General features: G+C 50.0%; 1 protein-coding gene across 2 annotated transcripts; it reads left to right on the top strand.

The window, feature by feature from the left end:
• The first annotated feature begins 12 nt into the window (after window positions 1-12).
• Window positions 13-13,355, top strand: UNC5CL (unc-5 family C-terminal like). 2 transcript variants are annotated; one of them, XM_033217066.1, is made up of 9 exons: window positions 13-782; window positions 4,871-5,316; window positions 5,826-6,126; window positions 6,856-7,118; window positions 7,869-7,970; window positions 8,258-8,325; window positions 9,254-9,354; window positions 9,508-9,621; window positions 11,664-13,355. In XM_033217066.1, exons 2-9 carry the CDS (start codon window positions 4,932-4,934, stop codon window positions 11,884-11,886), a joined length of 1,557 nt encoding a protein of 518 aa, XP_033072957.1. In that variant the 5' UTR covers window positions 13-782; window positions 4,871-4,931; the 3' UTR covers window positions 11,887-13,355. The 2 variants fall into 2 exon arrangements, with proteins under 2 accessions (XP_033072957.1, XP_033072956.1); XM_033217065.1 differs by having other exon boundaries at window positions 13-787.
• The last annotated feature ends 3,600 nt before the right edge of the window (window positions 13,356-16,955 follow it).

The following is a 16,955-nucleotide window of genomic DNA, read 5'->3' as shown; positions in this document are numbered from 1 at the left end:
TCTAAGAACTCGAAATGGCAAATGGCCCCATAGTTCAGCCGTCTCCCAAGCGGTAGTGTTTCTGCCAACTTTGGGTGGGGGAAGTAGAAAGCACCTTGTGTAAGGAACAGATATGGGTACATCTCAGGTACACCAGCAACTGGTGAGTCATTTACCCTCTCAGTGCCTCCATTATCTTCTCTGTGCAGGGAGCGGGTGGAACTAGATGCTCTCTAAGCTCCCTGGACCGGTTGCATTGGCATCAGCTGGGAGCTTCTTTGAGCTGCAGAATCTCAGGCCCCACACTAGACCTACAGAATCAGAGCCTTCATTTTAACAAGATCTCCCAGGTGACTGCGGTGCACATTATAGTTTAAGAAACTCAGATGAAGGTTCCCTCCTCCTCCTATCTGCCTTTCTAATTTAATAATAGCCTCTGGCTGGGGACAGCCACTCACCAGCAGAGGGCACTGTAGGGAGGGGTTTCAAGGTGCAGCACCTACACCCAGGTTGTCTCCCTCCCTCCCTCCTTCCTTGCAGACCTAGACTGGCAAGTTCACTGACTTCTGGGATCCTCAGCTACTCCCTTACCTGGGCTGGACTTTGCCAATAGAGAGGGACATTCTTCCTCACCCCTCTTTAGGGCAGCTGGGAGGCAGGACTCTGCCAGGAAATGCCAGGCCACTCCTGCCTGGATTCCCCACCCACCTCCACTTGTCTGCTGGCCTGTCGACTGGGTCTGGCTGATCCGTTTCTCAGAGAAGGAATTGGACCAGCCAACAGCCTCTAAGAGCACCTAGACGGTAAGGTGAGCATCCCCTTGGGGCAGCTGGAGAGGGCATGGGCATTGCGATGGGGTTACTTGGAGCTCCAGGGAGGAGCCAGACCAGCTCAGCCTGCCTGCTGGAGTGTAGGGACCCTCTGCTGGAGGAGGGGAGGAAAATGGGACTTGGCCAATGGGTATGAGGACCACTGGGATAATCTGTGTCCTACGGAAATGTCTACTATGCTGACAAATGCTGTTCATGACTTGTGTTTGGACCATCCATCCCAGTACTTATGTTCTGCAGTCACTGGACATCTGTCAGGCATTGGGGAGGCACAGGGAGAACCAGTGAAGTGGAGGAAGGGTTGAGAGTTTTCTTAAAGGGTATGAGCAGAACTTTGCAGCAGGAGTTTGGATCTTTGTGCTGGAGGATGCAACTGCCTAGGGACAGGTGATGGCAGCATTCTAAAGAACTCTTGTTTCAGGGACCTGCTATCCAGGGTGATCTGGGGTCTGGGGCAAGACAAACTGGAGGAGTGGGTAATGAGGAGTCCAGCATGGGGTTGGGAAGCTCCAAGTCACACTTGAATGGCTGCAGTGCTATAGATGCCATTCAACCAGACTTGGGACCTTTCCCCATTCTGGGGCCACAGGGAGGATGGAGTGAGGGCCAGGGCAGCCTGGAAGAGCTGTCAGCCTGGGAGACCTGGGGCTGGCCCAGGAGGAGTTTTCCTGCTTCAGGCCAGGTAAAGGAGTGAGCTCCCATGAGAGGCCCAGTGGGGCTTTGGGAGTGGTGCGCGCCAACTTCTCCAGGGTCAGAGGGTGAGCCAGGGGACGCTGCTGCACCACCCAGTGAGGTGCACCTCACTGGGGATCTGGACTCTGGTCTTTGGTGGCCCCAGGAAGGTTACTGCTGTGTAACCGAGGTGGGGCCCCTCCTTTCATCCCTTTAGCTATTCCATCCCCTGCCACTGGTGCCTTGGTAGGTGGGGATGTGGTGTGATGGGGTGAGTATTACCACAGAACTGAGGATGTACCTTTAGGTCCTTCTATTTGTTTTTACTTCACTTTTGCTTCTTTCTCTTCCAACTTTATTTCTTCTAGAGAAGGAAAGGAAGATACTTGGGAAAAAAGAAGGGGTGGAGAGAGAAAGGGGGTGTCTCTGGAAGGGTGTTCATCTTCGCTCCTCCTTCCTGCCTGTCTTCAGTTGTTTAGTAATTCCCTGTCCATCCTCACTGTGGGGAGAAAGCTCGGATTCCTTATCTGTGAAATGGGGATAAAAATAACATCTCACTCCTAAGGCTCCTGTGAGGATGAGATGAGACAAGCCGTGGAGAGAGCTTTAACACAGTGGCACTGAGTAAAGCTCTGCCAATGTTAGCTATTGTTATTACAGTTGGAATTACAATTATTACTAATGTGAAAGAACCAAAAGGAATGATGGGACATCAAGGGTAGCTTGCTGCTCCAACCCCCTTCTCATCAGCTTTGGGGCACTGCCAATTCACCTGGTTCACCTGTGTGCCCTCTAAGAGGCCTGGTTGAAAAAGGCTAGTGCATTGTCTGTCGGGTTGGCTCTTTAGGCAAAGAGAACAATGCCAATCCCCCGCTTCTTATTCATGCTTTCCGTGAGGACATGGAGGAAACAGGTACTGCCCCAGTCTTCAATCCTGAGGATACAGTGGAGGTTCTGCCCCAGTCTAAGAGGCACTAGGAAGAGGCTTTAGTGTTCATGGTCCTGGGGATGGAAGGAAGAAGGTGGGCCAAGCCTCAGTTCCAGGTGGGTAGTGCGAGTGAAGGGCATAGGGAGGACTGGACACTGGAAGCTCTTCCATTGCAGTCTCTAGTGAGTTATCCAGAGGGGCCTCCCAGGGCTCTGAAGGAGGACGTTGTGCCTCACAGAACTCAGCTACCAAGCCAATGAATTCCATTCCTGCAGAAGCTTCTTGAGAGCAGAATAAGACGTCATCTTTGGCAGGATTGAACTTCCCACAGTGTCCGACACACAGCCAGTGCTTAGAAAATGTTCATTTGAGTGGGAAAATCACACATGACAGCACATAATCAAGAATGACTCAGCATGGTGGGATGGCTATGGAGAGAGATTTTGTGAGCTGGAGGCTGTCAAAGGCTGGTGCGCCAGCGGGAGGCGCTATTGAATGGGAGGGTCCACATAGGCAGAAGAAACAAGTGGGGAGAGCAAGTGAGTGGAGAAACAGAAAACAGCATGAGCAAAAGCCAGAGGCTAGAATTAAGCAGGTGTGGGGAGCCTGAGCAGGCTGCAGGGCAGGGGTGTTGGAAATTGTAGGGGCTGGAAGAGGGGAAGTAGGAGGAGGCGGAGGTGGGTTCTGGAGGGCCTCAGGAAGAGCTTCTGGGAAGTCTCACCCTGTGGCCTGGCTGGGTAGCCAGGTGAGCAGGAGATGTTTGCTTTTGCCCTGCCTCATTCCAGCTTCACTGTAGGCTCGCATCTTTGTTTTTCTCCTTCTCCTTCTCCTTCTTCTCCTTCTCCTTCTTCTTCTTCTTTTTTTTTTTGCTTCCAGTTTTAGCTTTTGTTACTCTTGTATGTTGCCTGTCCCTGTGAGCTACCTTCAGGCCTTTCTGGCAGAAGGCGGGACATAAAGAAACACATACATTTGGACAGTGCTTTCTCATCTACAAATACTTTTCACATGACCTTATGCCATCCTCACAATTACCCAAAGAGGCACTTTTTCCCCACTTTTAAAAGCTTCAGAAAAGAATTACAAAGGTAATACAAACTACATGCTTGATGTGAAAAATTCAAAGTACAGAGAAAAGGATTTTAAAAAATACAAAGTTTTTGTTCACACCTTCCACCTTCTCAATTTGTCACGACTCATGGGAATAGTTTGGGGGTGTGTCCTTCCAGACCTGCACAGTCTAAGACCAGACTCATTAGTACACATGGCTACTAGGCACTTGAAATACAGCCAGTCCCAGGTGAGCTGTTCTATTCATATAAATTACACATGGATTTCAAAGATTGGGTATGAAAGAAGAAAGTAAAAATATCTCATAATTTTATATTGATTGCCTGTTGAAATAACATTTTGAATATATTGGGTTAAATAAAATGTGTTAATTTCTCCTGTTTCTTCTTTTTAATGTGGCCATCAGGAAATTTAAAATTACATGTGTAGTTCACATTATATTTTTATTGTACACCACTGCTCCAGACCTTTCTCTATACCTTTACATTTACATATATAACCCATAAATACGTATTTATATGCAGCTTTGTTTTTCACATTAATGAGCTCAGAATATTTTCTCTCTCTGCGACTTGCTTTTTCCACTTACAGATTTTTTTGTATCAGCATTTGTAGATCAAGGTAGATATTTGGACAGATGAGGAAACTGAGGTACATTAAGCAATATTGAGGCAGGAGGAGGAATTTGATTCCAGGCCAGATGGAAAACTGGCTGAAACAGGGAAGAGGCACCAAAAGCACCTCTCCATAAGACATGCCCACCAGTGCCATGACAGTTTACCACTGCCATGGCAATGCCTGGAAGTTACTGCCCCTTTCCATGGCAGTGACCCAAAGCTACCACCCCTTTTTCTAGAAATTTCTGAATAACCCGCCCCTTATTGCATGTAGTTAAAAGTGGACATAAATATGCTGGCAGAAATGCCCCCAAGCTGCTACCCTGGGCACACTACCTAGGGTTAGCCCTGCTCTGCAAGGAGCATACCTCTGCTGCTGCTATATGCTGCCACTTCAGGGAAAGTTGCTGTCTAACACCACTGACTCACCCTTGAATTCTTTCCTAGGTGAAGCCACAAACCCTCCCAGGCTAAGCCCCAGTTTTGGGCCTGTCCTGCCTTACATCAATATGATAAAACTTACCCAGCCACAGTGACCAAGGTGGCATTTGAACTCATGTTTTCTAACTGTAAACCCAAGCTCACTCTGCTTCAGAGCAGTTCGCAGAGAGTCAGGGTAGGTTCTCGAGTAAGAGAGACAGGTTAAAAGAATTGGTGTGACTAAAGTTTGCAGGGTGCACTGGAATGAAGACAACTTGCAACTATGTGGAAGTCAAGCCTTGACCCCCACAACTTAAAAGGGCTTACCCTGACACTGACCCCTTCTTCCCCACCAGGCCTTTGGCTTTGGCTGGCACAGGGGTGAAGGAGAGCCAGCAGCATTGAGTGACTGGGCACATGTACCTCCAGGAGAGTTCATTCCAACCCTCCCAGTTCCTACTGCTGGTGGGGGTCCCGGTGGCAAGTGTCCTCCTTCTGGCCCAGTGCCTTCGATGGCACTGCCCTAGAAGGCTACTGGGGGCCTGCTGGATGCCGAATGGTCAAGAGGAACCAGTGTCCCAGCCTACCCCTCCACCAGAAGATGAGGTCTCAAGGCAGCACCTGCCAGCCACACTGCCAGAGATGGCTGCCTTCTATCAGGAGCTGCACACACCCACTCAAGGCCAGACCATCATCCGCCAGTTGATGCACAAGCTGTTGGTGTTTTCGGCTCGAGAGGTGGATCATCGCGGCGGTTGCCTGATGCTCCAGGATGCAGGCATCTCCTTGCTCATCCCACCAGGTAACAGCTCCTGGTTCTCTTCTCCACATACAGTTGCTCAGACTGTATATTAGGTCACCACATCTGAGGGAGCAATGTTCATAGACACCTTTTACTTCTGATAATTGTTGTATTGTGAGTATAGTTTTATTGACTTCAGGGATGGACATATTACGTATCTTTTAGGACAACTTCCTGGCAGGTGGAAGTAAAGTGCCTTGTTCTAATGAATCAGTATGCTGGGACAATTCTTCAGTAAAGGGAGGCAAGAGCACCATTTGCAAATTCACGCTAGACACACTATGGGCTAGCAAAAGTCTGGGTGGAAAGGGGAGTGTCTTGCTTAGGGTTACACTACAAGCCAGCTCCACAGTCATCTTACTCTTGTTCATACCACTGCCCTGTGTGCCCTGCTGGGGACATCTCTCCTGGGCTCCTACCCCACCTCCTTTCTCTCTGGCCTGGCCTCTTTCAGGGGCAGGGGTGTGCCTGCTTACCAGGCCCATCTCATCTCTCCCTGTCCTCCCCAGGTGCTGTGACTGTGGGCCGCCAGGAGCGGGTATCTTTGATCCTGGTGTGGGACCTTTCGGACGCCCCATCACTGTCCCGAGCCCAGGGGCTGGTAAGCCCTGTGGTGGCATGTGGCCCCCATGGGGCCTCCTTCCTGAAGCCTTGTACTCTCACGTTCAAACACTGTGCCCAGCAGCCCAGCCATGCTCGTACCTACAGCAGCAACACTGCCCTGCTCGACGCCAAGGAATGGAGGCCCCTGGGGCGGCCGGGGGCCCATGCCTCCCGGGATGAGTGTCGCATCCACCTCTCCCACTTCAGGTAGGCACATGCCATTGGCCTGTCTTCCCACACCCATCTCTCTGGGGACTGTCTTTCCTGCCCACTTTCTCTGTCTGCGTTATCTTCAGCTCTCTGTATAGAAGATGGTCTGCAAATCCTTTATCCCCTGGTGACCCTTTCTGGCCCCTCTGTCCTAATGTCTGTAGCAGTTTTTCTCACACTAATCATGTCCAGGACTGCAAATCCCACCGCTGCATCTGTCTGTCTGGAAGTGTCTGACTCAGCCCCATCTCTCCATCTAGAAGGGACCTGTCCTTCTCCACCTCTATCTCTCAAATTATCTCTCTCTACTCTGTGCCTCTTTCAGGACTATCCCCAAACCTAGTGCCAGTTCTGTAAGACTCCATTCCATCTTTGTCCTTCATCTCTTTGTCTTTCTAGAGTCTTAGGTCCTCTGCCTCCCAGCCTCCTTCCCACCCATTGACAGGAGTAGAGCCATGTGCAGGTGCACTCTCAAGCATGGTCACCCTGAGCCCACTTTCCCTCTTTCCCCTGCCAGCTCTCCTCCCCATTCAGTCACCAGTCACCATGATGTACTCACTTTTCATCCCCCCCCCACCAGTTCCTCCCTAAGTGCTCCCCTCGAGTGCTCTCTGAACCTCCTTGAAGGCCCCACAGAGGCCCCTCAGGTGGCAGGAGGCTGGTGGCAGTGTGCTGGTGTCTTAGCCTTCCCTGCACATGAGTGCCTGCCAATGGCTCCCTCTGCAGTCTCTACACCTGTGTGATGGAGGCACCTGTGGGGCGCGAAGCCCGCAAATGGCTGCAGCTGGCTGTATTCTGCTCACCGCTGGCACCAGGACAGTCCCACCTGCAGCTGCGTATCTACTTCCTCAACAACACGCCCTGTGCCCTGCAGTGGGCACTGACCAACGAGCAGCCCTATGGTGGGCGCCTGCGTGGGCCCTGCCAGCTCTTCGACTTCAGTGGGGCCAGGGGTGACCAGTGCCTGAAGCTCAAGTACATCTCAGAGGGTGAGGGAGGCAGTGGCCTGTGGGACAGGATGATCAGGAGCCCCACAGGAATGAAGGGTTCTGGGCCTCCCCTGGACATCTGGAGATCTGGGGACCCCAAGTCTCTCTCTCTTTTTTTTTTTTTTCCTGAGTTGGAGTTTTGCTCTGTTGCCCAGGCTGGAGTGCAGTGACATGATATTGGCTCACAGCAACCTCCACCTCCTGGGTTCAAGTGATTCTCCTGCCCCAGTCTCCTGAGTAGCTGCAATTACAGGTGCACACCACCACAGCTGGCTAATTTTTTTGTATTTTTAGTAGAGACGGGGTTTCATCATGTTGTCCAGGCTGTCTCAAACTCCTGACCTCAAGTAATCTGCCCGTCTCGGCCTCCCAAAGTGTTGGGATTACAGGTGTGAGCCACCGCACCAGGCCCCAAGTCTCTCTGTGACCTCTGGGCCAGCAGTAGCCTCATGGAGCCCCCAGGACTTTGACCACTCTGCTGTCTACTGAGCCCTTGCCACTCACTCCTAGGACAGGGTGATGCCAGGTGGGAGGCGGGAAGGAGAGGGGTTATACCCCACAGAAGCAGGAAGGGATGGAAGGCTTTTACAGTGCAAGGGCCCTCTTGGGGTCCCTGCCCAGCCTCTGGGGATTCCCATCCCCTTGAGACCCTCCTGCCTTTGTTCTGTCCTCATGCCTCCCCACAGCCCCCTTCAATACTTGTGGAGGGCCTCACTCTCTGAGGCCCTCTCCTCTCTGCCTACTCGCCAGGTTGGGAGAATGTGGATGATAGCAGTTGCCAGCTGGTTCCCCATCTCCACATCTGGCATGGAAAGTGCCCATTCCGCTCCTTCTGCTTCCGGAGAAAAGCAGGTAGTCCAGAAGCCCTGTGTGTACCTTCTCCCCTCTCTTTTCCCCTCCCGTCTCCTCTTCTCCCCTCCCAGTAACCCTGGAGCTCTGCAGACCCTCATGCAGCCATGCACACAGACCGTCCCTGAAAGGCCAGGAGCCACACATATCTTTGCAGAGAGAAAAATGGAGTGTTGGACCCCAGCTTCTTCAGATTTTCCAAGTCTTACTATAGAGTCCCTTACCTTCTCCTCCTCTTACCCCAGGCCATTTCCTCACTCACTGGCCATGCTCTCACCTTCTCTTTATAGCCAATGAGAATGAGGACTGTTCAGCACTAACCAATGAGATCATTGTCACCATGCACACCTTCCAGGATGTGAGTTGGAGCTGAGGGGCAGAGGAAGGGCAGGGCCTGGGGGGACTCCTAGGCAAAGTGGGCGCAGGGTATGGTGCCCAGTAATTATGGTCTTAATCACATAGGTAAAGACGGCATTTTCCATAGAGACCCCATACCAGCTCTTTGAGGGGTTCAGATCATCTGGGCTCCAAGTTACCCTCATCCCTGACTCTCCTTGTCTATCGGTGGATGAATCCAGCGGGAGGCTAAAAGAACCAAACCCTAGTTTAACCCCTTCTCCCAACTCAGAGAACTGGGGCATCAAGTTGATACGGTTTCTTTCTAGGTTGATTGTCTACATTTGAGAGATGGTGTTTTGTATCTTCAGTGTGGGATTTGAGAGATGATGTTTTGTATTTTCAGTGTGGGAAGTGACCAGGAAGAGGGTCTTGAGTAGGCAGGATGGGAGTTAGGTATCTCTTCTCTCCTGCTGCACCAAGGGAAGATGCGAAGAAATCAGAGTTGAGAGTCTTTGGGGAACCATAGTGGCAGCTTATTGGAGGGCAGGCAGATACCCTGTTGTCATTTGGAGAAGAGGCAGGGAAGGTTGGAATGGAGGAAGGGAAACATATGGCTGAGATCAGTGTCTCTATGGTTGGATGACCTCCCACTGCACCATGGCCCCTCCCAGGATTTCCCCTGGTGGCTCAGGATGCATCCTGTTTGGTCTTCATGTCCCAGTTCCCAAAGAGCTCAGTGGGCAAACATAAGGCTGAAGGTGGGGTTCTGAAGTCAGGGAGACAGCGGGTAGAGGGTGCTGGGTGTAGTGGGGTTGTATCTCCTGGTAAGGTGGCTCTGAGTGACAGACTGAAGGAGAGACATGAGGAATGGAGGTAGGACTCCAGCTTATTACTCAAGGGGATGCCTTGTGACCCCTAAGTATGTTCCCTGCCCTGTGTTGACTCAGGGCTTGGAGACCAAGTATATGGAAATCCTCAGATTCCAGGCATCAGAGGAAGAATCCTGGGCAGCGCCGCCCCCTGTCTCCCAGTCGCCCCCATGCAATAGGTGAGACGGGGGTTGCTTGGGCTGTTGCCTGGGGGATGTTGGGTTCCTACCCTGGCACCCACAGGGTGACTACAGCATTTACGGTGTATATGGGAGAACCAGAGTGGATCTGTTTGTCCCCTTCTTCCAAGAACACCTTTTTCCCTGCCTCAGGCTGCCCCCAGAGCTCTTTGAGCAGCTGCAGATGTTGTTGGAGCCAAACAGCATCACAGGAAATGACTGGCGCAAACTAGCCTCTCACCTGGGGCTTTGTGGCATGAAGATCCGGTAGGAAGAGGGGATGTCTGTGGATGGTAGAGGAGGGTGGGCTGGGGCGGGGGTCCTCAGGACACTCTGGAGACTGGATCACAGGCAAGGGAGTGACTTAAAAGTCAGAGAATGGCTACTCTCCATCCTATTTCCCATAAAAGGGCAGCTCTATTAATCACTGTATTATCAGTACCTAGAATGATGCCTGGTGCATAGTAGGTGCTCAATTAACATTTAACAGTGAATCCATTAACATGGAAGTTATTTGGTACATGTTGAGTGCTTGCCATGCTATGCCCTGAGAAGGAGAAAGACAGATTATAGGATAATGTGTGTAAAGCATGTAGCGGGGTGTCTGACACTTGTTAATTCAATAAATGTTAGCAATAATGGTGACAGTGCAGTCATGATCCCTGTCAAGGAACTCAGAAAGCAGTAGAATACTGAGCTAAGCTCCAGAAACTACACTATGAGTACAGCAGTCAGGGAAGACTTTATCCAGGTGATGGGGCTAGAGGGTGGATTTTTATTTATTATTATTATTATTATTATTATTATTATTATTATTTGAGATGGAGTCTTGCTCCGTTGCCCAGGCTGGAGTGCAGTGGCACAATCTTGGCTCACTGCAACCTCCGCCTCCCGGGTTCAAGTAATTCTCCTGCCTCAGCCTCCCAAGTAGCTGGGATTACAGGCATGTGCCACCACGTCCAGCTAATTTTTGTATTTTTAGTAGAGACCGGGTTTCATCAGGTTGGCCAGGCTGGTCTCCAACTACAGGGTGGATTTTTAAATCATTCATTTAAGCATTTATCAACTACCATTATGCCCTGGAAACTGTACTAAGCACTGTGATACAAGAGGAACGAGGCATGGTCCCAGCACCTAGGAGCGCACACACTAGTAAGGGGTTCAGAGAGCTTGAAAAATAAAGGCAAGTGTTCCTTGTGCCTTCCTGTAAGAATCCAGTATTGTATAACACATCGAAGAGAGACAGAAAACAGCTTAAGCAAGAATAATAATGAACTGTGGGCGTTATGACCGGAAGTCTGAACTAAGGGGTGCAGAATGGTTTCTTCCACCTGGGAGGGGTGAACTAGAAAGGGCTTCAGGGAGGAAGTGATGGAGGAGATCAGCCATTCTGTTTTGGGGAGCAGCAGAGGTGGCTGTGGGTGTAGTGTTTGCAAGGCGAGAAAGGGAGAGGCCTGAGCTAAGGAGGTTCAGGATGGGAGAAAGGAGAGAAAGCATAAAGACAGGGCAAGGCCAGGTGCTGGATGAGCTGGAAAGGCTCATGGAGCATGGACTGGTTAGGAGGTGAGAGACTGGAAGGTTTTTGTGGACGGGAGGTTCGTGATAAAAAGCCATGGTTTATGGCAACTGTTTCCTGAGCAGGATGTTGTGGCCTAGGAGATAGGGAGGAAGGAGGGAGTTAGGAGGCTAGGGGGAGGCTAGGGCAGTATTTGGAGTGGGGGAGGTAGAGAAGGCAATTACAGCACATCAGAGCTGGAGCAAACTTAGAGGTCCTCTTTTTTTTTTTTTTTTTTTTTTTTTGTTGAGACGGAGTCTCGCTCTGTCGCCCAGGCTGGAGTGCAGTGGCCGGATCTCAGCTCACTGCAAGCTCCACCTCCCGGGTTTACGCCATTCTCTCGCCTCAGCCTCCCGAGTAGCTGGGACTACAGGCGCCCGCCATCTCGCCCGGCTAATTTTTTTGTATTTTTTTTTAGTAGAGACGGGGTTTCACCGTGTTAGCCAGGATGGTCTCGATCTCCTGACCTCGTGATCCGCCCGTCTCGGCCTCCCAAAGTGCTGGGATTACAAACTGAAGCCTAGAGAAGAGTAGGGCTCAGAGAGTTAGCCTCCAGGTGAGGACAATCTCAAGTTTCAAGGGCCTGGGGCTTCCCACCCCCGTCCCCTGAAAGGCAAGCAAGAGCAGGACGAGGACAAAAGCTACAGGGTAGGGGAGGGATGGACCTCGTGCTGCGCAGCCGAGGGAACCTGCAGCAGGGAAGGAGCCCCTCCCTGCTCCTTCCCCCATCTCCCCCTCCCCTGCCTCGGGCCAGGTTCCTGTCCTGTCAGCGCAGCCCCGCAGCGGCCATCCTGGAGTTGTTTGAGGAGCAGAACGGCAGCCTGCAGGAGCTGCACTACATCATGACCGTCATGGAGCGGCTAGACTGCGCCTCCGCCATCCAGAACTACCTGAGCGGGACACACGGCGGCAGCCCAGGCCCCGAGCACGGGGGCCCCCGGTATAACCAGGGCCTAGAGCTGGACGAGAAGCTCTGAGCGCCCAGCGGGCAGGGCTGGAGGAGGTGTGGGGGCGAGAGGGGTTGTTCCCTCACGCCTATGAGGGACACAGCAGCTGTTCCTGGCTGTGCCCACCACCCTTCCCAGAACCCTCGGACGGTGCCCGGGGCTGCACGCGAGGCCGGAGCGTCCTCGCCATCCTCCCAGCAGCAGGCGCGCCCTTCGGGACGCGATCTGTCCCGCGTACGGGTCCCCTCCTGGCCGGCAGAGGGCGCAGGAGCCCAGGAGATGGCCTCAGCGTGGCCGGGCTGCCGAAAACGAGCAGGGGACGGCCAGGGTCCCCGCGTGCACTTTAGGGGCGGGCGGTCAGGCCCCAAGTATTCACTGAGCGCTCAGGAAGACCGGACATTGGGCTGGTGTCATGAAGAATACTGGAATATAGGAGGCAGGGACTGGAGCCCTGACAAGCACACAGTTCTTTTGCAGGAGTCAAGATGTTCTGATAGCAGCCAGGGGCAAGCTCGAAAACAGCCCTGACCTGTGGTTAGGGGATGTGTGTGTGGCTTTAGGAGCTGAGAGGGGAAGAGCTGAGTGCGGGCTGGAGCAGCGAGAATGCTTCACGGAGGATATTGGGGAGAGAGGATTTGACTTGCTGAGTGGTTTGTAGATCTTTAGGTGCGGGAGGTGCGGGTGGCTGGACTTAAGGTAGGAGCCGAGAGTGGGCATGGGAGCCCAGCCCCATGGGTGTGAGGCCTGGGTAGGACGAGGTTTCCCGGCTAGGCACGCCTGGCTGTCTGCCTCTGCCCCTGCTAACTTCCTTTGTCTCTTTATCCTCCTGCTCAGGTCTTGTCTTCCCCTCTCTCTGCCATTTTCTCTATCAGAAAACATTAAAGCTTAGTAGAAACTTCAAGATGATCATTCTGGCCCAACCCTTTTCTCTCTTTATCTTCAACGGTGTGCGTTTTAAGTCTCTCTGACTTGGTTTTTCTGTCCCTATCTCCCACAGTTGTTCTGTCTCTGCACCTGTGTTTCTGTTTCTCTCTCTCAGATCTTTTTGTTTCTGCCTAGTCTCTGTACCCTGTCTTTGTTTCTTTCTCTGTCTGAAACCCTCCCTCTTTTCCCTTCAGGCATATGTCTCTAAACCAATGTTATGAGTCAAAGACTGTTGAAAGAGACAGGGCTACTCTAGGAATGGGTGGGTGGGGATATTTTCCCCATGCATTAAGATCCAGTTTAGGGTCAGGAAATAAAGGATAGGGATGAAAGAGCACCCTATTCAGTCAAGATACTTATTCAGCACCTACTATGTGTTAGATACTGTATACAAAAGACATGAATGGGCTGGGTCCTGAACAGAGAATAAAGGATTTGACTCCATTCTGGAAATTCTTTTGTTTGCAAACAGGTGTTGTTAATTTGTTCAAAGACAGGCAAACAATCTCTCTGGCAACACAATTTTCTTCTGTATTTAATTAAAAAATATTAAAGCTTTTTTTCTATGATGAATGATAAAATATGAAAATTGCCTTTCTTTGTTACTAACTGTATTTTGCTCAGATTGGCAAATTTGGATATGAGTATGAATGATTTTATTTGGTAAAATTGTACCTATGGGGATGGGTTGGAGGGAAGCATTTTGTAGACTGTGCTTCCAGTATGAAAATTATCTGGGTCCCGCATGCTAAGTCAGGGAGGTTCCCTTCTTTTCTGTTAGATGCAAGCCTTCAGAAGCAGACCCTTCCATCCCTTCCCTGTTCCCCCAGTGCCACCTGTCCTCTCCTACCCTTCTCATCTGTCCTCCTTACCCCACCGGGGACTGCCAGTCATGCCAGATTAGTGCCTCGGCCTTTTCCCCCTTCACTTAGCTCAGGATTGAACTGTGCAGTAGCCTGGCACTGTTTCGCCAAAGACATCATTGTGTTCCTTCCAACCCTGGAAAAAATCATTTTAAGAGTTTCACGTCTCCTGGAGTTGCATATAGAAGCCACAGAGATTCCTGTGATGGGAATAGAATGCTTTCTGGCCCCAACTCCAATTACTCAAAATGGGTTTCCAGTGCTGGCAAAGGGAGGCTTGGAAATCCTGGGGTAATTGCAGGCTGAGTGATTCCTATAAGGCAGACCCTTCCTTTCTCACATCAAATGCAGTTGGCATGTTATGTATTGGCACCTAATGCTGAGAGATGGTGTGCCCCACTGGGTATCAGGAGACTTAACATTTAGCCCTGACTCATACTAACTAGAACAGCTCTTCTTTTGGGCTTTAAACTCTTCCTTGGAATGAAGCTACCATGTTAGAGGCTGTCCCAGGGCCTTTGGTTTCACAGACTTATGCAGAGGTGGCACACTGGTCACCCGAGGAATGCTCACTTGGGGATTTTTTTTTTTTTTCTTTTTTAAGTTGTCTTCAAATAGAACAATTGATCACTGCTTGTGGCCTTACTTCCAGCCCTTTCCCTGATAAAGAGTTGCCTAAATCACCTGCCTAAAAACACCACATTTGTGACTTCTGCTCTTTCACATGTTGCAGAGGCCTACGTCTGCACTTCCTCCTGCTGGATTTGGAGTCTGGGGAAAGGGGTTGGGGAAATGAAAGGGTAAGGTTGGGCCTAGGTCTGTGGGGTTGGAGCCTCTAGCACTCAAAGCAAATATGTGTCCTCAGCATCCCCTTTGACCACTGAGCAATATTTATGCTAATGTTCAGATCTGTGCTAACAGAAAATCAATGAAAGCCACATATATCATTTTACATTTTCTAGTAGTCACATTGAAAATTGTAAATAGAAACAGGTGAAGTCAACTTTAATAAGTTTTGTTTAACCTAATATATTCAGAATATTATTTCCACATGTAGTCAACATAACATTAATAGTATATTTTACATTCTTTTTTATATTAAGTATTTGGAATCTGGGGTATACTTCACAATTACAGCACATCTCAATTTGTATGCTAATTTTTCATTGGAAAGATTTCATCTGTATTCAGCTTTTATACAATTTATAACTAAAACGTACATCTACATACACAAATTAAACAAGCCAAAAGTTTTCCAAAAATGGAATTAGGTATCAGTTTTTAAATTTTAGTTCACTGAGATAAAATAAAAATTCAGTGCCTCAATTGCACTAGCCACATTTCAGTTGTTTAGTGGCCATGTGTGGCTAGTGGGTACTGTTAATGGACAGCACAGATCTGGGTTAGGAATCCAGCTGGGTATAACTTTATAGTGTACTTGACCATTCACTTATTTGTTAATTCATCAAACATTTGCTGAATACCTACTCTGTGCTAAGCCCTGCACAAATTGTTGGTGATAAAAATCCAATGAAGAAGAGCATTCTTGTTTTGTAGGAGCTCCTGGGAAGCTGGGAGTCAGAAGGAAGGACACTTTCCTCCCGTCCTTCTTTGTACCTGACTCAAGAAGGTAATGGGAGATGAGGTTCAGGCCGATCCTCTGTGTTGCAGAAATGGCTCACACTGCAGCCTGCTGTAGAGGCAGTAGATTCCGGGTCAGTGTTCCTGGCTTACCTAGTACATCATGTGGGTTGTTGGTTGATGACAATAGGATTCACTCTGGCTAGTTGAGGCAGATGGGATTTATTAAAGGAAACTGAAAGACAAACAATCATTTGGAGGGCGGAGAAATAGATTTGGGGTAAAGTTTCCAGGAACAATGCCCTAAACTGTACTGTAGGACTAGATCATGGAGGGAAACTGGTATTATTTTGGCTGCTGCTACTGAGCACCGGACACCAGGAACTTGACTTTATTACAGCCACTCCTGCTACCACCACTGATGCTATCTCTGAGTCAGGAACCAGACTTTACCCCCACTTTTTTTTTTTTTTTTTTTTTTTTTGAGACGGAATCTTGCTCTGTTGCCAGGCTGGAGTGCAATGACACGATCTTGGCTCACTGCAACCTCCGCCTCCCAGGTTCAAGCGATTCTTCTGCCTCAGCCTCCCGAGTAGCTGGGATTACAGGTGTGCGGCACCACGCCCGGCTAATTTTTGTATTTTTACTACAGACGGGGTTTCACCATGTTGGCCAGGATGGTCTCGCTATCTTGACCTCATGATCGGCCCACCTCGGCCTCCCCTAAAGTGCTGGGATTACAGGCGTGATCCACTGTGCCTGCTCCCTCACCACCACTTCTGAAAGCTCAGGCCTCTTCTGCCTTCCATGCCAGTAAAAACAGAAGCTCCATGCACTGCCTGCTCTTTACGCAACTCACTTCTGAATCAAATCTCTAGTGCTGGCCTTGGGTTGTGAGATCTCAGACCACATGCCTGAATCCTAGCTGCAAAGACACCTGGAAGCTCTGAAATCTGACTGGAACTCTGACTTCAATATCAGGGAAATGGGACTTACTACATGAGAATATCCCCAAATATGGGAAAGCTACTCAAAAGTTGACGAGAAGCCACAAATAAGACAGATGTCTACTACAGTCAGAGTGTGGTCATGCTGTAGCCTCAGGCAGCAAATTCCCTTCTCAAGAATAGCCATGCACTCAGTAGGTGCTGTATCACCGTTCTGGCAGAGAGTAGACTGAAGATGTGCTATGGATTGAATGTTTGTATGCCCCCAAAATTCATATGATAAAATCCTAACCCTCAATAAGATGGTATTAGGAAGTTGGCCTTTAAGAGGTAATTAGGTCATGAAGGTGGAGCCCTCATGAATGGCATTAGCGCCCTTATAAGAAGAGAGACAGGAGAGTTTACTTCCTTTCTCTCTGCTTTTTATCACATGGGCACACACAATGAGAAGATGGTGGTCTGAGAACCAGGAAGAGGGCCCTCACCAGACACCAGTCAGAACCTTGATACGGTGCCTGTGTAAGACCACTGACCTTCAGAATCTTCTCAGTAAAGCATGCCTGTACACATTCCTTAGGATGACTCTCATGCCAATACACACAAATGTGATCCTGTAACCCAGGCTTAGACCTGACAACAAGCTCACCAACAGTGGCGAATTGGTTCGCTCCATGCCTTCTCCAGCCCCTCTGCCTCCCTGTACTGCAGAGGCTGAAAACTAAAACGACGTTTCCCAGACTTCTTGGCAGATGGGGATCTAGATATGCTTAGGTTCAGCCAATCA

This window comes from Trachypithecus francoisi, unplaced genomic scaffold (assembly GCF_009764315.1).
Source record: "Trachypithecus francoisi isolate TF-2019V2 unplaced genomic scaffold, Tfra_2.0 Lachesis_group10, whole genome shotgun sequence".
Lineage (NCBI taxonomy): Eukaryota > Metazoa > Chordata > Mammalia > Primates > Cercopithecidae > Trachypithecus > Trachypithecus francoisi.
This window is presented reverse-complemented; position numbering and strand designations above follow the sequence as displayed.

What these genes read in the sequence shown, in the direction of transcription:
- UNC5CL (XM_033217066.1), top strand. Translation starts at nt 4,932, where the DNA reads ATGTACCTCCAGGAGAGTTCATTCCAACCCTCCCAGTTCCTACTGCTG. An exon ending in GCTCAAGTACATCTCAGAGG is followed by an intron (nt 7,119 to 7,868) that starts GTGAGGGAGGCA and finishes CCTACTCGCCAG; the next exon opens with GTTGGGAGAATGTGGATGAT. An exon ending in CCATGCACACCTTCCAGGAT is followed by an intron (nt 8,326 to 9,253) that starts GTGAGTTGGAGC and finishes GTGTTGACTCAG; the next exon opens with GGCTTGGAGACCAAGTATAT.